The sequence below is a fragment of the Delphinus delphis genome, chromosome 1 (assembly GCF_949987515.2).
Source record: "Delphinus delphis chromosome 1, mDelDel1.2, whole genome shotgun sequence".
Taxonomy (NCBI): Eukaryota; Metazoa; Chordata; class Mammalia; order Artiodactyla; family Delphinidae; genus Delphinus; species Delphinus delphis.
Genome location: NC_082683.1, coordinates 135,152,780 through 135,173,212, shown reverse-complemented (window position 1 = coordinate 135,173,212; position 20,433 = coordinate 135,152,780). Strand labels below are relative to the sequence as shown.

Here is a 20,433-nt window from a genome sequence, read left to right as displayed (position 1 = left end):
ACCTGCAAATATGCCTCCATTTTCTTCTGGTTTGGGGAATCTATTCTATTCAACCACACACTTCCCTTGCTGCTGCTCCTTAATATGTATGTGTGTATGTACGTAAATTAATATGTATTATATATAAATAATTAAATTAAAAAGTCAGTCTAACTTTTTTTTTTTGGACAGGGTATTAGGCTGGTAGAAAAGAGAAAAGTGGTAAATAGAATGTGGCCAAATTTCAGCAAGCATATGTCCTTTCACCATATCCCTGTGAACAAGACGGTGAAATAGAGACAGGTCAGTTAGGTGGATGTGCACTTTTTTGGATTGAAGGACAAGACAACTATCAACCTGGAAGGAAGCTTCTGCCTGGAAGACTCAAGAGCTTTTTCCTCTGTGCTCCCAATCCATTTTGTTCATATTCCATTGTAGTAATTATCCTACAGAATTTTGTATTCTGTGCATCTGTTCTCCTGCTAGGCTGTGGGATTTCTTTTTATTTATAATTTCCCAGTGGCCAGGCCAGTGCAAATAGAAGGTGTTAAATAAATATCTGGCATATCATTTTTTAGTGAGTGTTTTATGGCTGTCTTTGGCTCTGTTGAGTTCATCATTTTTAGCAATGACCTAGATGAAGGCAGGTACCTCAGTTTTAGAGTTGATGTGAAAGTTGGGAAACACAATAGCTATGTTAAAAGAAAGAACCTAAAAATGTGTTGATAAGCTTGGAATGATAGGCCAAATTTAACAAAATGAAGGAATAAAGTAAGGTCCTGTACTTGGATCAAAAAAATAACTACAAAAGCACAGGTTGAGATTTGGGTCTTAGAATTTTTCTAAGCTTTTGTGAGCCCCATGAGAATGGTATAGCTAAAAATAAAACGAACATGATTATAAACTGCATTCATCAAAGGATAGTATCTAGAAAAAAGAAGGAGGTTATGTGATTGTACTAATTAAGCAATAACACAAAATATTACAGGCATACCTCGGAGATATTGTGGGTTCACTTCCAGACCAGTGCAATAAAGTGAATATCGCAATAAAGCTAGTCACACAAATTTTTTGGTTTCTCAGTGCATGTGAAAGTTATGTTTACATAATACTGTAGCCTATTAAGTGTGCAACAGCATTATGTGTAAAAATCAATGTACATACCTTAATTAAAAATACTTTATTGTTAAAAAATCTAACCATTATCTGACAATGTAGGATTGCTACAAACCTTCAATTTGTTAAAACAAACAAACAAACAAAAAAACCCTGCAGTAGCTAGGAAGCACAATAAAGCAAAGTGCAATAAAATGAGGTATGCCTGTATATGGTCAATTCTGAGCAGTGTATTTAAGGAGGGACACTGACAAAGAGCTAAAGCTGATGAGGTTGAAAGGGGCTCAAAAAAACGCTATCAGACAACAGGAGAGAATATCAATGTTTAATAGGGAGAAAAAGACTGAGAAACATTACAGTCGCTTCAAAGGCATGTAGGAAGAATTAAAATTGTTATGTAAAGCCTTAAAGCTGTAAAAGCAAATTATAATTCATTACGTGAAAACCAATTTAGGCTTAATATGAGAAAGAACTTATCAACAGTAAGTAAAAACTCAGGAGCTGTTGAGTACCTTATCAGATCTTAATCTGTAAAGGAGATTTAATCATTAGCTAGGTAGTTTCACTACAGGATTTGTCATTGTAAATGCAATTCTACCTACAGTAGGGAGATTTCCCAGGGCTACTGTATATAAAGGATATACAAAAGTTGGTCTAATTACTTTTACTCATTCCACATCATATATACTTTGAGAATACATCGCTAAAAATAGCCCATATTCTTAGCCAACTTAAGATGTAAATTAATCAATATCTTTGTGAAGTGGTAAGGGGATAGTAAAGGAGAACTAGAGCCAAAAGATTTCTCTTCTTTTTTGGCCAACAGAGGCCTTTAACATCTAAAAAATACATTCTTTGTATTTTACTCACCTCACATAATGCCTAAAGACACACAGACTGATTAAGGACTTTCCTAGTCCAAGCAACAACAGCTAAATTATACATTTCTTAATCTGGAAAAAGCAACTATTATGAAATATTAAATATAATAGGTTATCATGTTAGAATTGTTTTAGAAGGGCAACTGATATTCAGTTTGAGGCCAACCCCTCCACTTGCATGGATTCCATCTGTGTCTATTCAGGAACACTGCTCCAGCAGTTCTCCTTTCTCCTCTGCATCATCACAATTTTTTCCTATCGGCATATCTCTTTCAAGCTAAAAGAGCCCTTCTCTTGTTACCATTTCCCTCCATTTTTCTCTTCACAAAAAAACTCGTTTGAAGTGTCCAATTTTGCTCTCCTTAATTTGTCTTTCATTCTCTCTTGAAACCTACTCAAATCAAGCTTTTACTTTATCCATGCCACAAAAACTACCTGTATTGATGTTAAGATCAACAAAGACCTCCACACTGCCAAATCCAATGGTAAATTCTCAGTCGTTATTTTACTTGACCAATGAGCAGCACTTGACACAGGTGATTCATTCTTCCCCCTTGAAACACTTTCACCTGGCTTCCAGGACCTCACACCCTCCTGGTTCTACCCATCGGCTGCTCCTTAGTCTCTGTTGGTTCCTCCTCACCTTCTTAACTCTCGAAACATTGGAATTTGTCAAGAAGCAGTCCTTGGACCTCCTCTCTCTTGGTCTACACTCTCTTTCTTGGCTTTGACTACCATCTATATGTCACCACTCCCGAATTCACATCTCCAGCCTACGTCTCTTGCCTGAGCTCCAGGCTCATATCTAATAGCCTACTCAGTATCTCCATTTGGATGTTTATTAGACATTTCAAATTTAATACATTCAAAACAGAACTCCTGATGTTCTTTCCAAACCTGCTTCTCTCAGTCTTCCTCAAATCAGCAAAAGGCAATTCCCTTCCTTAGCGACTCACACCAACCCAATGGAGTTATTCTTAATACCTCTCCTTCTCTTATATTCCACATTCGATTTATCAGCAGTTCTGTTGTTCTATTTTGAAAACTGTTCTCACCATCTCCAATACCACCAAACTGGTCTTAGCCACTATTATCACTTGCCTGGATTATGACAATATACTCCTGGCCTCCTTACTCCCACCTTTGCTTCAGTCTATCCTCAACACAGCAGCCAGAGGGGTCCTGTTAAAATGTAAGTCAAATCACCCCAGTATTCCCTTATTCCCTCTCTCTGTATTTATTTTTCTTACTTATCTGTCTCCTTAACTAGAGCAAAAGCTCCTTGAGTTTTGTCTGCTTTGTTACATAATTCTACAATGGACTGCTATATTTCCACAAAAAATAAAATGGAATAAATTTATTTAAAAATGATATAAAGGGCTTCCCTGGTGGCGTGGTGGTTGGGAGTCCGCCTGCCGATGCAGGGGACACAGGTTCGTGCCCCAGTCTGGGAGGACCCCACATGCCGTGGAGCAGCTAGGCCCGTGCGCCATGGCCGCTGAGCCTGGGCGTCCGGAGCCTGTGCTCCGCGGCGGGAGAGGCCACAGCAGTGAGAGGCCCGCGTACCGCAAAAAAAATAAATAAATAAAAATGATATAAAATAAAGGAACATTTAAAAATAAGGAAAAACATCCACGTTTAATTAAGCAAAAACAATCAGAATACAAAAGAGACTATGATCCCAAATGTTTAAAAAAAATTCTCAGTATAAAAAGAAACTCTAAGTCTATATATCAAAATAATTAAGAGTTATCTAGGTGATAAGGTTGTCATGATTATTTTCTTTTGACTGATCAGTATTTTAAATTTTCTAAAATGAGCATGATTATTTTATAATAAATATGATTTTTAAAACGTATTTGAAATTTCTATTTTTGAGACCCTTTTCTTTTGTACTAGTGGCAAAATTTTTGTTTTATGTGTCATGAAAATTGTTGTTTTAAATCTCAATCTCTCTAAAATGTACAAGCATTAGAATATCCAAATGCCAGAGGTGGCTAAATCTAATAGTAGGGAGGGTGACCAGTTTATTTAGCATTTCTTGTTAATAATTAACTCAAGTTGCTAACAGTATCATTTCACTAAACATTAAGAAGAGTGAACTCATGAAAAAAGTTACATAGGCCCAGGTATTTCAACTCACTCTCCAGCCACACTGACATTTCAGTTCCATGCTCCTTCCCATTTCAGGACTTCGCACGTGTAGTCTCCTCTCCCTGAATTGCTCTTCTCTCTATCACGGAACTCAGTTAATGCGTATTCATCTTTAAGATCTCAGCTCAGCTGTCACTTCCTCAGGGAAGCCTTTCCTGACCATCCTCATCAGACCAGTTTCCTCCATATGCTTTTACAACAGCTCCCTATTCTTCTATTTTTATCATTTAATTTACAATTACACACTTGTATAAATTATATATTAATGGCTAGCTTCTGCCAGCAAACTGTAAATCCATGAAGGCAGGGTCTATGTCTATTTTGCTTACTATTGTAACATCACTCCTAATTAGCACAATTCTTGACTAAATGCATGCACAGAGATGATTTATAGGGAATATGATCAATTCAACTGATAGTAGGGTAAATGAATGTCTCTTGATGTGCTTTTTTCTTTAATTCCTTAAAAAGTGGAAGAAGTAACATCTTGGTAATTAATAATAACTCAAACTCTAAGCTATTGTAGAAATATGAGAGCAAGTTCACCTTGAGAGGCCAAGATCTATGGAGAACTAATTGGTTAAAGTCCTGGCTCTTATTTGATGGGCAAGTTACTTAGTATCTTTGAATCTAAACTTCCTCATTTGTAAAACAGAGTAACATTAGTCCATCCTACCTCATACAACTATTGTGAGGATCAAGTAAGACATGAGAAAGAATGTTTAACAAATGTTTATCTAGTGAAGTTATTACTGAGTAAATGAAGCACTAGAAAGGTACATACTTGGGGAAAACTGATGAATTTAAGCATTACAGTTTTTTTTCATGATATGAATATAAATATAGACAAGATATAAATAAAGTCCAGAGAGGAAATATCTGGAAATAAACCTGAATCAATTAACATCTGAATTTCCTAAGGTCTGCTACTACTTAACATCTTAACATTCTTTTAGGGAAGAAAGAATAAAAGACCTTTTTTCCCCCTTCCTTTTTTCTTTTTTTTGGTGTTGTTGTTTGATAGGCATTTTTCTAATGCTAGAAAATATATTGCAAAATGGAATAAATCCTATTCAGCTGAAGTTCTGAAGGATAATAATAATGATGATGAAATAACAGCTAATATTTATTGAGTTACGTGCAGGGCACTGTTCTATACACATATATAAATACTAAATTAATTCTCTTAATAATTTTATCAGGTAGGTACTATTATATCATCTTTATTTTGCAGATAGGAAAATGCGGCACAAAGAGGTTAATCTGTCCAAGATTACACACCAAGTAAAGTGCCAGAACAGGGATCTAAACTCAGGGAGTCTGGCCCTAGTCTACACTGGTCTCTTCAATTCAGAACCTTAAGTTTGCTTCCACTCAACTTTTTATTTCTCAAGTTCTCCACACCCACAAAAATACTGTTAAGTTAAATATTAATCTACTGAATTCAAAAGAAAGCAATTTCCAAAACTGAGGGGCAGAAAGAAATGCAGCACACGAGGGCTTTAAGAATTTACTGTCATTGACTTAAGATCAATTATATTCCCTTTCCTTTTAAAATCTAACTACATTCTGATTTTGGAAAAGATGGTCAAAATAAAAATAGTTCAGTTATATACACTGACCAGGATATGATCCACTCGGTCTCTTTTCTTTCTTCCAAATTTCATCATTTTCTGCCAATCTGTTTTGTGGTTTGGCTCCTTTTTAAGACTGAACAGCTTGAGTACTTCGGTTGCTATGAAGTTCTGTGAAAATAAGTGAAATGAATGAAACACAAACAACAAAGTTCTTGAGATTTAGTGCTTATAATGCAGTAAAGAGATTTTTGTTAAGAATACAATATTTATTAAAAAATCATACAAACTTTTCCCTTACAATTCCACTTAGCAATCTGAAGAGAAAAGCATTCCCAAATGCTCAGACTTTATTCACGTAAAGAATTTTTGTTTCTACACATTAAAAAAAAAAAAGTAAAACCCATTGATGAATCTACAAAGAAAAATCACTTTAGAATCCCCTCTACCCAAGAACCACCATTAGCTAACTTCAAGCTGGCAAAACTACAAAACAAAGTATAAAATAAATCCCTGAACCTGAAACATGAGTAAAGTACAAGGCTTTGGCTGGGATAGCTTATTTTGAAGCACCAAGATTCGAATACGTTATATTAAAAAATTATTAATCAACACTTCAGTATGAGAAGCATGGTAATTTCACTGCTAACAATATTTGAACTATCACCCTTAAAAAAAACTTTACAAAATGCTATAGCAATATTAAAATTGGAAGGCAGCATCATTGTGTGTTATAATGATGTATGCATTCTGATGAATGCTGGTATATATTATGTACCTTGTCTTATTTCAATGTATTTATTCTTTGTTATTAATAAAATAATGGGTTTTTATGGTTCTTCTATTAAAAAATGTCTTAATAGGGAAAAAAACACATTTATGAATCAGAATCATTTGAGAAGATTCTCAAACTACCAATGTCCTCCAAACCACACCACTCCCCACCTACACACACACACACACACACACACACACACACACACACACACACACACACACTCACGCATTCAAGGATGTATCAACTGCTGAGGGCTGAAAGGAATGAAGTGCACCAGTGTTTTGAAAAAGCTCCTCAGGTGGTTCTGATGCTCCATTCCTCAAAGTTGAAAATCATTTTAAAAGTTGTTTTTTTTAAATCTATCAAGTCAATCTTTGAAAACTTTTTTTTTCCTGCTTACTTTAAGCTAAGCAAGGGTCAGCAAACTTTTTCTGTGAAGGACCAGACTGTAAATATTTCAGGTTTTGTGGGCCATATGGTCTCTATTGCAACTACTCAACTCTGCTGGTGTAGCAGGAAAGCAGCCATGAACAATATATAAGTAACTAGGTGTGGCTACGGTCCAATACAACTTTATTTTTAAAAACATGTGGTGGGCTGGATTTGGCCTGTGGCCTCTAGTTTGCCTACCCTCGATATAAGCATACATTATATCTCATAAATGTCTGCTGGTATTCTGTCAGTACAAAATATTTCTAAAAGCTTTCTATAGTTAATACTGTATTATATATTTCAAAGGTGCTAACAGAGGAGATCTTAAAAGCTCCCACCACAAGAAAAAAAAACAACTGTAACTATCGTATGTGTGGTGATGCATGTTAACCAGACTTACTGTGGTGCTCTATTCACAAAACATACAAAGATGGAATCCTGAAACTAACATGTTACGTGTCAATTATATCTCAAGAAAAAAAAAGACTAAATTGCTTAGACAATGCCTCCCCTCACATTATATACCAGAAAAAATGTATATGTTCCTTTAATGTATTTTGATAGTCCACATATACTACTGGATGATGTAAGAAAATACACCAGTAAGATAAGTAATTGGAGGTATACTCTCTAGGGGAAAAAAAAGCTTCTTATGATCAAGTAAGTTTGAGAATCATAACTCTAGAGTCTTGCTACTAAAAATGATCCTAGGACCAGAAACATCAGCAACACCTGGAAGCTTGATAGAAATGCAGAATTTTCAGTCCTACTCCAGATCTACACAGTAAGGAATCTGCATTTTACCAAAATCCCCAGATGACTCAGATGCACATTAAAGTTTGAGAGGCACTGCAATGAAAATACTACCTTTGCTATATTTTAAAAATAGGTTAACAGGCAGAGAGATTTCCACCAATGTGATTCTTTTTTCTCATTTTTTTTTTTTTTTGAGGAACGCGGGCCTCTCACCGCTAAGGCCTCTCCCGTCGCGGAGCACAGGCTCCGGACGCGCAGGCTCAGCGGCCATGGCTCACGGGCCCAGCTGCTCCGCAGCAGGTGGGATCTTCCCGGACCAGTGCACAAACCCGTGTCCCCTGTATCGGCAGGCGAACTCTGAACCACTGCGCCACCAGGGAAGCCCTTTTTTTACATCTTTATTGGAGTATAATTGCTTTACAATGGTGTGTTAGTTTCTGCTTTATAACAAAATGAATCAGTTATACATATGCATATGTTACCATATCTCTTCCCTCTTGCGTCTCCCTCCCTCCCACCCCTCTAGGTGGTCACGAAGCACCGAGCTTGTGCTATGCGGCTGCTTCCCACTAGCTATCTATTTTACGTTTGGTAGTGTATATATGTTCATGCCACCCTCTTTGGTATATATACATATATATACACTACGTTTGGTAGTGTATATATGTCCATGCCACTCTCTCGCTTTGTCACAGCTTACCCTTCCCCCTCCCCATATCCTCAAGTCCATTCTCTAGTAGGTCTGTGTCTTTATTCCCATCTTACCCCTAGGTTCTTCATGACATTTTTTCCCCTTAAATTCCATATATATGTGTTAGCAAACAGTATTTCTCTTTCTCTTTCTAACTTACTTCACTCTGTATGACAGGCTCTAGGTCCATCCACCTCATTACAAATAGCTCAACTTCATTTCTTTTTATGGCTGAGTAATATTCCATTGTATATATGTGCCACATCATCTTTATCCATTCATCCAATGATGGACACTTAGGTTGTTTCCGTCTCCTGGCTATTGTAAATAGAGCTGCAATGAACATTTTGATAGATGACTCTTCTTGAATTACGGTTTTCTCAGGGTATATGCCCAGTAATGGGATTGCTGGGTCATATGGTAGTTCTATTTGTAGTTTTTTAAGGAACCTCCATACTGTTCTCCATAGTGGCTGTACCAATTCACATACCCACCAGCAGTGCAAGAGTGTTCCCTTTTCTCCACACCCTCTCCAGCATTTATTGTTTCTAGATTTTTTGATGATGGCCATTCTGACTGGTGTAAGATGATACTTCATTGTAGTTTTGATTTGCATTTCTCTAATGACTAATGATGTTGAGCATTCTTTCATGTGTTTGTTGGCAGTCTGTATATCTTCTTTGGAGAAATGTCTATTTAGGTCTTCTGCCCATTTTGGGATTGGGTTGTTTGTTTTTTGTTATTGAGCTGAATGAGCTGCTTGTAAATTTTGGAGATTAATCCTTTGTCAGTTGCTTCATTTGCAAATATTTTTTCCCATTCTGAGGGTTGTCTTTTGGTCTTGTTTATGGTTTCCTTTGCTGTGCAAAAGCTTTGAAGTTTCATTAGGTCCCATTTGTTTATTTTTGTTTTTATTTCCATTTCTCTAGGAGGTGGGTCAAAAAGGATCTTGCTGTGATTTATGTCATACAGTGTTCTGCCTATGTTTTCCTCTAAGAGTTTGATAGTTTCTGGCCTTACATTTAGGTCTTTAATCATTTTGAGCTTATTTTTGTGTATGGTGTTAGGGAGTGATCTAATCTCATACTTTTACATGTACCTGTCCAGTTTTCCCAGTACCACTTATTGAAGAGGCTGTCCTTGTTCCACTGTATATTCCTGCCTCCTTTATCAAAGATAAGGTGACCATAGGTGCATGGGTTTATCTCTGGGCTTTCTATCCTGTTCCATTGATCTATATTTCTGTTTTTGTGCCAGTACCATACTGTCTTGATTACTGTAGCTTTGTTGTATAGTCTGAAGTCAGGGAGGCTGATTCCTCTAGCTCTGTTTTTCAGTCTCAAGATTGTTTTGGCTATTCGGGGTCTTTTGTGTTTCCATACAAATTGTGAAATTTTTTGTTTTACTTCTGTGAAAAATGCCAGTGGTAGTTTGATAGGGATTACACTGAATCTGTAGATTGCTTTGGGTAGTAGAGTCATTTTCACAGTGTAGATTCTTCCAATCCAAGGACATGGTATATCTCTCCATCTATTTGTATCATCCTTAATTTCTTTCATCAGTGTCTTATAATTTTCTGCATACAGGTCTTTTGTCTCCTTAGGTAGGTTTATTACGAGATATTTTATTCTTTTTGTTGCAACGGTAAATGGGAGTGTTTTCTTGATTTCACTTTCAGATTTCTCATCATTAGTGTATAGAAATGCCAGAGATTTCTGTGCATTAATTTTGTATCTGCTACTTTACCAAATTCATTGATTAGCTCTAGTAGGTTTCTGGTAGCATCTTTAGGATTCTCTATGTATAGCATCATGTCATCTGCAAACAGTGACAGCTTCACTTCTTCTTTTCCGATTTGGATTCCTTTTATTTCCTTTTCTTCTCTGATTGCTGTGGCTAAAACTTCCGAAACTATGTTGAATAAGACTGGTGAGAGTGGGCAACCTTGTCTTGCTCCTGATCTTAGTGGAAATGCTTTCAGTTTTTCACCATTGAGGACGATGTTGGCTGTGGGTTTGTCATATATGGCCTTTATTATGTTGAGGAAAGTTCCCTCTATGCCTACTTTCTGGAGGGTTTTTATCATAAATGGGTGCTGAATTTTGTCAAAAGCTTTCTCTGCATCTATTGAGATGACCATATGGTTTTTCTCCTTCAATTTGTTAATATGGTGTATCACACTGATTGATTTGCATATATTGAAGAATCCTTGCATTCCTGGAATAAACCTCACTTGATCATGGTGTATGATCCTTTTAATGTGCTGCTGGATTCTGTTTGCTAGTATTCTGTAAAGGATTTTTGCATCTATGTTCATCAGTGATATTGGCCTGTAGTTTTCTTTCTTTGTGACATCCTTATATGGTTTTGGTATCAACGTGATGGTGGCCTCGTAGAATGAGTTTGGGAATGTTCCTCCCTCTGCTATATTTTGGAAGAGTTTGAGAAGGATAGGTGATAGTTCTTCTCTAAATGTTTGATAGAATTCGCCTGTGAAGCCATCTGGTCCTGGGCTTTTGTTTGTTGGAAGATTTTTAATCACAGTTTCAATTTCAGTGCTTGTGATTGGTCTGTTCATATTTTCTATTTCTTCCTGATTCAGCCTTGGCACGTTGTGCATTTCTAACAATTTGTCCATTTCCTCCACGTTGTCCATTTTATTGGCATAGAGTTGCTTGTAGTAATCCCTCATGATCTTTTGTATTTCTGCAGTGTCAGCTGTTACTTCTCCTTTTTCATTTCTAATTCTATTGAGTCTTCTCCCTTTTCTTGATGAGTCTGGCTAATGGTTTATCAATTTTGTTTATATTCTGAAAGAACCAGCTTTTAGTTTTATTGATCTTTGCTATCGTTTCCTTCATTTCTTTTTCATTTATTTCTGATCTGACCTTTATGATTTCTTTCCTTCTGCTAACTTTGGGGGTTTTTTGTTCTTTTTTCTCTAATTGCTTTGGGTGTAAGGTTAGGTTGTTTATTTGAGAGGTTTCTTGTTTCTTGAGGTAGGATTGTATTTCTATAAACTTCCCTCTTAGAACTGCTTTTGCTACATCCCATAGGTTTTGGGTCGTCATGTATCCATTGTCATTTGTTTCTATGTATTTTTTGATTTCCTCTTTGATTTCTTCAGTGATCACTTCGTTATTAAGTAGTGTATTGCTTAGCCTCCATGTGTTTGTATTTTTTACAGGTCTTTTCCTGTAATTGGTATCTAGTCTCACAGCATTGTGGTCGGAAAAGATACTTGATACAATTTCAATTTTCTTAAATTTACCAAGGCTTGATTTGTGACCCAAGATATGATCTATCCTGGAGAATGTTCCATGAGCACTTGAGAAAAATGTGTATTCTGTTGTTTTTGGATGGAATGTCCTATAAATGTCAATTAAGTCCATCTTGTTTAATGTATCATTTAAAGCTTGTGTTTCCTTATTTATTTTCATTTTGGATGATCTGTCCATTGGTGAAAGTGGGGTGTTAAAGTCCCCTACTATGAGTGTGTTATTGTCAATTTCCTCTTTTATGGCTATTAGTATTTGCCTTATGTATTGAGGTGCTCCTATGTTGGGTGCATACATATTTACAATTGTTATATCTTCTTCTTGGATCAATCCCTTGATCATTATGTAGTGTCCTTTTTGTCTCTTCTAATAGTCTTTATTTTAAAGTCTATTTTGTCTGATATGAGAATTGCTACTCCAGCTTTCGTTTGGTTTCCATTTGCATGGAATATCTTTTTCCATCCCCTTACTTTCAGTCTGTATGTGTCTCTAGGTCTGAAGTGGGTCTCTTGTAGACAGCATATATATATGGGTCTTGTTTTTGTATCCATTCAGCCAATCTGTGTCTTTTGGTGGGAGCATTTAGTCCATTTACATTTAAGGTAATTATCGATATGTATGTTCCTATTCCCATTTTCTTAATTGTTTTTGATTCGTTATTGTAGGTCTTCTCCTTCTCTTGTGTTTCTTGCCTGGAGAAGTTCCTTTAGCATTTGTTGTAAAGCTGGTTTGGTGGTGCTGAACTCTCTCAGCTTTTGCTTGTCTGTAAAGGTTTTAATTTCTCCATCAAATCTGAGTGAGATCCTTGCTGGGTAGAGTAATCTTGGTTACAGGTTTTTCTCCTTCATCACTTTAAGTATGTCCTGCCAGTCCCTTCTGGCTTGCAGAGTTTCTGCTGAAAGATCAGCTGTTAACCTTATGGGGATTCCCTTGTGTGTTATTTGTTGTTTTTCCCTTGCTGCTTTTAATATGTTTTCTTTGTATTTAACTTTTGACAGTTTGATTAATATGTGTCTTGGCATATTTCTCCTTGGATTTATCCTGTATGGGACTCTCTGTGCTTCCTGGACTTGATTAACTATTTCCTTTCCCATATTAGGGAAGTTTTCAACTATAATCTCTTCAAATATTTTCTCAGTCTCTTTCTTCTTCTCTTCTTCTTCTGGAACCCCTATAATTCGAATGTTGGTGTGTTTAATGTTGTCCCAGAGGTCTCTGAGACTGTCCTCAGCTCTTTTCATTCTTTTTTCTTTATTCTGCTCTGCAGTAGTTATTTCCACTATTTTATCTTCCAGGTCACTTATCCATACTTCTGCCTCAGTTATTCTGCTATTGATCCCTTCTAGAGTATTTTTAATTTCATTTATTGTGTTGTACATCGTTGCTTGTTTCATCTTTAGTTCTTCTAGGTCCTTGTTAAATGTTTCTTGCATTTTGTCTATTCTATTTCCAAGATTTTGGATCATCTTTACTATCATTATTCTGAATTCTTTTTCGGGTAGACTGCCTATTTCCTCTTCATTTGTTGGGTCTGGTGGGTTTTTATCTTGCTCTTTCATCTGCTGTGTGTTTTCCTGTTTTCTCATTTTGCTTATCTTACTGTGTTTGGGGTCTCCTTTGTGCAGGGTTCATAGTTCCCGTTGTTTCTGGTGTCTGTCCCCAGTGGCTAAAGTTAGTTCAGTGGGTTGTGTAGGCTTCCTGGTGGAGGGGACTAGTGCCTGTGTTTTGGTGGATGAGGCTGGATCTTGTCTTTCTGGTGGGCAGGTCCACGTCTGGTGGTGTGTTTCGGGGTGTCTGTGGACTTATTATGATTTTAGGCAGCCTCTCTGCTAATGGGTGGGATTGTGTTCCTGTCTTGCTAGTTGTTTGGCATAGGGTGTCCAGCACTGTGGCTTGCTGGTCGTTGAGTGAAGCTGGGTGTTGGTGTTGAGATGGAGATCTCTGGGAGATTTCCGCCGTCTGATATTACATGGAGCTGGGAGGTCTCTTGTGGACCAGTGTCCTGAAGTTGGCTCTCCCACCTCAGTGGCACAGCACTGACTCCTGGCTGCAGCACCAAGAGCCTTCATCCACACGGCTTAGAATAAAGGGGAGAAAAAGTAGAAAGAAAGAAAGAAAGAGGATAAAATAAAATAAAGTAAGGTAAAATAAAATAAGGTTATTAAAATAAAAAATAATTATTAAGAAAAAAAAGTTTTTTCAAAAAGTAAAACAAAAAAAAGGACGGATAGAACCCTAGGACAAATGGTGAAAGCAAAGCTATACAGACAAAATCTCACACAGAAGTATACACATAGACACTCACAAAAAGAGGAAAAGGGGAAAAAATAAATCTTGCTCTCAAAGTCCACCTCCTCAATTTGGGATGATTCATTGTCTATTCAGGTATTCCACAGATGCAGGGTACATCAAGTTGATTGTGGAGATTTAATCTGCTGCTACTGAGGCTGCTGGGAGAGATTTCCCTTTCTCTTCTTTGTTCACAGAGCTCCCGGGGTTCAGCTTTGGATTTGGCCCCGCCTCTGCGTGTAGGTCACTGGAGGGTGTCTGTTCTTCGCTCAGGACGGGGTTAAAGGAGCTGCTGATTTGGGGGCTCTGGCTCACTCAGGCCGGCGGGAGGGAGGGGTACGGAGTGCTGGGCGAGCCTGTGGCAGCAGAGGCCAGCGTGACGTTGCACCAGCCTGAGGCGTGCCATGCGTTCTCCCAGGGAAGTTGTCCCTGGATCCCAGGACCCTGGCAGTGGCAGGCTGCACAGGCTCCCCGGAAGTGGGGTGGGGATAGTGACCTGTGCTCGCACACAGGCTTCTTGGTGGTGGCAGCAGCAGCCTTAGCGTCTCATGCCCGTCTCTGTGGTCTGCGCTGTTAGCCGCGGCTTGCGCCCATCTCTGGAGCTCCTTTAAGCAGCGCTCTTAATCCCCTCTCCTTGTGCACCAGGAAACAAAGAGGGAAGAAGAAGTCTCTTGCGTCTTCGGCAGGTCCAGACTTTTCCCTGGACTCCCTCCCAGCTAGCTGTGGTGCACTAGCCCCTTCGGGCTGTGTTCACGCCGCCAGTCCTCTCCCTGCGCTCCGACCGAAGCCCGAGCCTCAGTTCCCAGCCCCGCCTGCCCCTGCTTGAGCTGACAAGCCTCTCGGGCTGGTCGGCACCGATCCTCTGTGCGGGAATCTCTCCGCTTTGGCCTCCGCACCCCTGTGGCTGCGCTCTCCTCCTCGGCTCCAAAGCTCCCCCCTATCCGCCACCCGCAGTCTCCGCCCGCGAAGCGCTTTCCTAGTGTGTGGAAACCTTTCTTCCTTCACAGCTCCCTCCCACTGGTGCAGGTCCCGTCCCTATTCTTTTTTCTCTGTTTATTCTTTTTTCTTTTGCCCTACCCAGGTATGTGGGGAGTTTCTTGCCTTTTGGAAGGTCTGAGGTCTTCTGCCAGCATTCAGTAGGTGGTCTGTAGGAGTTGTTCCACATGTAGATGTATTTCTGATGTATCTGTGGGGAGGAACGTGATCTCCACATCTTACTCTTCCGCCATCTTTCCCCCTCTCTCCACCAATGTGATTTTAAAGTTGGTTTGCTGAGAGTCCTTGTAGCTTAATCTTTTCTTAATCTTTTCTTAAGGGCACTTAATCTTTTCAGGGGCTTCTCAGACAACAAGCAATACTTTTTGTATATCACATTACTCTCCCACATATTTCAAAACTACGTAACCAATCTGAAACCTCCAAAATCAAAGATGGAAAGTTAACATCTACGTGTCTAGGGTTGGCATGTTTGATATATGACATGTTTTCATGTAGTTTTAGAATATTATATCTATCTCTAAGTCATTAAAAACTCACCTAAAACTCCTATGAATTGCAATAATTTATCTCCCTGAATATTTGCTGATTTTTTTTTCTTAAATATTATAATATATATATATATATATTTGTTCTGTGAAAAGTTGAGGATTTGGGATTCCCTCTCACCCTCATCCCTCTACTGCTCATGGACTGAACGAATCAACAAATATTTACTGAATACCTACTATGGGACAGGCCTTGAGGACAGAATGGTGAATAATATAGAAGATAATAATAATAATACTTGCTTTTACGACATTTACAGATCTGTACAAATGAAGAGCAAATCAAGAAAGGAGATACTCTACACTTTTCAGTTTACCTTGATTTCATCAAGGTTATTTGGATTTTTCACTCGTCGGAAATAACTAGAGTTGATTCTACATGGCTTCATCCAGACAGGCTGATTCAAGTTGGGATCCTCGGCAAATATTTCTTCAAAAATCTCTTTTGTTAAATCAAAAACCGCCTTGATAGAGAAAAATAAACAAATTAAAATGGCTAAGAATCCAAATTTCAGACAACAGAGAGAAGTTTAAAAATTAGAATTATCCTTCCATGTTACATACCTGTTTGTACACCCTTTTACTAGTGCTTTCTATATCTAGACCCTTACTGGCACAGCCAAGCAGTTTTGTAGGAATACTGATGCTGTGAAGATCATGACCTAATTCTTTCCAATTCCAAAGTTCTTCTGCTGCATTGTGTACAAGAATTTCTACTTCCTCCGCAGTATGTGGGACTGCCAATAATGTTTCACATGGCTTTTGTAGAGCTCCCTTAGGTTCTGCCATTAGAGGTACAATTGTTTCTTCTGCCTTATTCTTTTGTACCTTGTGAGAAGAGCTCAAACCAAAGTCTTCATCAAACCAGTCTTGGTCATCTCCTAACACGCTCAGGAACTCCCGGCTAATCTCAAGTTCAGCAAGTCTCTTAGCAAGCTCTTCCTGCCCACTGGCACCGAATACTGGACTCTCCTACAGAAATGGAACCATTCAAACAGAGCACCATTTAGTAACCTCAGATCACTTAACAAGTTTGGGCTTTTTTTTTAAAGACAAAGCAAATATATTATTTGTATATTCACTATTTCTCTGTAAATAAGCAAGACAGAAACAATATGGTGGCCACTAATGAACAATTTAAGAAAAAACTATCCTGTTTCCTGTAATTCTGCTCACATTAGCCTTACAACTGATTTTAATAAAATGTTTATTGATCATTTTTTCCTTTTTGTATCATCATTATTCTGTTTCTGAAGAACTGTTTTGCTTCTGAGATATGGAAATGAGATATAAAATTCTCACCTTTGGTGATTATCTAGCTCAAGTTACTCAAATTCATTACTGCTGTTCAATTGTCCATGGGCAACCTAAATAAGTTGATGGTCTGAGTATATGTCATAATGGATACATTTCAGTTTTACCAGAGTCAACATCACAACTGGTAATTTCTGCAAGGCAACTATGACTGAGTAGATATGTGAACAAATAATTTCATAGCCAAAAAAGAACTGGGTTGAGAACCAATGGAAATCTCCACGGAATAAATTTATTCAGTGAATCCAGAAAGAAATCTCATCTGTGGACAGTATACAGGGGTTTTCAACCCAGCATAAACCTGCCAGTGTTTATGACAACTCTATAGTGACCACTCATGACATAATAGAGGACAATTATACTTCAGACAGAAAAACAGCTACATGGCCTTTACAAACTACTGAAGTGATCTTTGTTTAACAAATAACACATCACCAAAAAACCTATCAGGAGCTACAGAATTAAAATGTACTATAAAGGCAAGGTTAATTGACATTTTCTCTAGACAAAATACTTACAGGTCTAGGACACATATCTGGTGAGGAAATCTCTTCTTTCTCATCTTCCAATTCAGACCTTAAGAAGCAACCTGGAACACTTGGTGACTGTTCCTCAAGATTCTGGGATAGGCCTTGGGGTGGTACTTTCTTTTGATCATCAACAAGAAGCTCTTGATTGCTAAGCTGGATTTTCTCATTCCTAGCTTTTTTGATTTGTTGTAGTTGATTGACTGTGTCCTTCACAAAGACTTTTAGTAAACTATCTGTCAGTAAGCTGACTGTTTCTAGTTGTTCCTTTGACTTTTTTTCCTCACTTGGTGGTGACCTCAGTTGGGCTTCCAATTGGTTCTTTTCTCTTGCTAAAAGGTCCAGAAGTGGGGTAGAAAGCTTTTCTGAAACTTCTGGATATAGGTTCTCTTCCTTTTCGGTAAACTGCTGTTGCTTCCTTAATTCTTCAGAAAAGGTATTACCTAAAGCATTGTCTTCTACAGCAGTGGAAACCTTTTCCGTGGCACCAGAAACAAGGTCTTTGTTTTCCTTTGAAGAAATCAGTGAATCCACTGAATTCTGCTGGTGAATATGGGTTTCAAGTACTCCAGAAATGTCCTGTATATTGTCTGTTTCTATTTTAAGGCTTCTATCAACTGAGGCTTCTGTGTCATGCATACTAGGTTGAGATTCCTTATAAAAACACTCAATCGCATCCTTTTCTCTGTCAAACTTGGGACCCTCTGTATCTTTTTGTTCTTGATTATAGTATTGATATTGTTCATCTGAATAAGAGTCTTCATCTTCATTTATGTCTACATAGTCATCGAAGTTTTCTGAAATGTGAGATATTTTTTGAGGAGGAGCAAAAATCCCATGCTTCTCTTTGCACACAAAGTATACAATGCCATCATATGTTCCACTGTTATTTCCTTCAGGTTTATCCAACTCCACTCCAGCCCAAAATCCTTTAGCAAAACTAGTCACACCTTTGAATCGAAGAGTTCCTGGCTGAACATTGCCAATCAACACCCTATCACCGATGTGGAAATCAAGTAACTCATCTGCAAGAGAAGCTGAAGCTAAGGAAGGGGATTCAGTAAGTCTCTGTTCATGCTCTACATCACTGCGCTCCTTACTTTTCATAAGCTCAGTGGGGGACTTGAGTTCTAATAGCCTTTCAGAATGGACACTGCTATGAATAGAAAGGCTTTTCTCACTGAGGCACTCACTGATTTCATCATCACTACCAAAGCTAGTGGCTCTACTTCTAGAGATCCTTGTTGCCTGTGACTTCTCTCTGCAAGACTGAGAGTCTTTCCTGAGTGACAACAAAGATGTCACCTCAAAGTCATCTTTGTACAATTCAGCTGAAATGTCTTTCTTGAAAGAAGATACTTCAAAATCTTCAGAGTATGATATCTCTTTACATGCAAAAAGATGTTCTGACCAAGATGAGTCTCTGCCCTTTATATTCTTTTGTACGTGAGTGTCTTTTTCTGATTGGATGTTTGCACTATGACCCACATCTTGATCTGACTGTCTCTCTTCTGACTCTTTTTTATGAAGATTTTCAATGGCTAATCTAACTAAGTCTTTCTGAACACTTATAGAATCTAAAGAAAGATCTTTCCTTGAAAGAATTTCAGATGAATCTCCCTGTTCCAGGTCTAGTGTCAGGAAGACATCAGGCTTCCTAGATTGTTTAGAATAGGCATCTTCAATTGCACTCTCCTCCAATTTTGCATATTCTACTTCATGTATTTCTGATTTTTGACTAGATTCTTTTTCAACCTTGGCATCTGACACATCAAGAATTCTATTAGAGGCAGTTAATTCTTTGAGAAGAGGTAATGAAGGGACATTTTCTAGAGAATCTCCAGAGTCTGCTCTGGTTCTCCTTGATGATCTGAGAATTGGAGAAGAAGTCTGAAAGTGCTCTTCTGTTCGACTGTCCAATTCAATCATTCTCTTTGCATATGCAGATAAAGAGCTTTCTGACACTGATCTCTCAGAACCTGCCAATGCAGCATCTTAAAGGGAAAAAAAAGATCACATCAAAATTATCTAATTCAATTTCTGGAACCAAAGTTTAAATAAAAGCTAAATATTGGTGAGAAAAAGCTCTGGTCAATAAATAGGACCTGTTTTACAGGTTACAGTATAAGGTAAGTTTTTCCTTTAAGAGAATATACTGTACCAACAATAAACAGAACATTTAAAAAATGACTGAAAATTTAAAGTTTGGTATAATTTTTTAAGTGTTGTCAACTTACAAAGTAAAGAAAAATGGATCAAAGTTTATGGAAATGTTAATCCTCAAATCATGCAAAAACAGAATTGTATGATGGATATTACATATATTCTTCGAAAACAAAAGCAATGAAGGAAGGACAAATGCAGGGACTTCAACTAACCTCTTGAATGTAAAAAAGGAAAAAAAAATCAATTATTTCTGCAACTATAGCACTTTAAGAGCTAAAATTGCAAAATAAGAAGAAAATAAGGTTTGATGAACTAACAAACCACGAATTACAAGTTTTAAATTCAAATCTCTGTTTTGTCATTGTTACTAGGTAGGCTTTTTCATGTCTCAGTTTTATTTCCTCATTGAATTACACTTTATTTTCAATAGTTCTTATCTTTCTTTGGATTAAATTGAAAAAAAATGTATGTAACTACTTACACTGAGAAACAGCATAGGCTGAAAATATATATAATCAGATACAAAATCTGCTTAAGGGAGAATTTAGATAATGACGATACACTCACATCCATTTTGGATTAATGTCTTTATGCCTCAGTTTTCATCAGTTATTGGGACAATAAAGACTGATTCACATAACTTAGGCATAACCAACAAATCACTTTAAAATAGTAACTTAAAATAACTTAAAATAAAAGTAAAAGTAACTTAAAATATTAAATAATCTATTATCTTTAAGAAATTCACTTTTTAACCAAAAAGCTGCAGAGGTGGAATTTTGTAACTTGTATAATCTTTAGTCTATGTAGATACTATGTGATTATTTTTTCTAGTTACATACCAACATGTTCAGCAATAGACTCCAGGGATCCTCTGGAACGTTCTGACTCTGTCAGTGATTTCCAATTCTTTGCTGTTTCAGATCTAAAGTAGAAAAATTAATAAACAGAAAT

General features: G+C 37.5%; 1 protein-coding gene across 5 annotated transcripts in view; it reads right to left on the bottom strand.

Moving 5' to 3' along the window:
- Positions 1–20,433, bottom strand: part of CEP350 (centrosomal protein 350) — a 139,219-nt gene that overhangs the window by 5,788 nt on the left and 112,998 nt on the right. For 4 of the 5 annotated variants that reach the window (XM_060034913.1, XM_060034929.1, XM_060034944.1 and 1 more), the window contains 5 exons: positions 20,322–20,404; positions 17,305–19,307; positions 16,037–16,444; positions 15,790–15,936; positions 5,753–5,875 (listed from right to left, as the gene is read on the bottom strand). In XM_060034913.1, the coding sequence (XP_059890896.1) occupies positions 5,753–5,875; positions 15,790–15,936; positions 16,037–16,444; positions 17,305–19,307; positions 20,322–20,404 (2,764 nt within the window). Of the gene's footprint in view, positions 1–5,752; positions 5,876–14,108; positions 15,115–15,789; positions 15,937–16,036; positions 16,445–17,304; positions 19,308–20,321; positions 20,405–20,433 lie in introns of those variants that run through there. The other variant, XM_060034937.1, reaches the window with a different exon arrangement.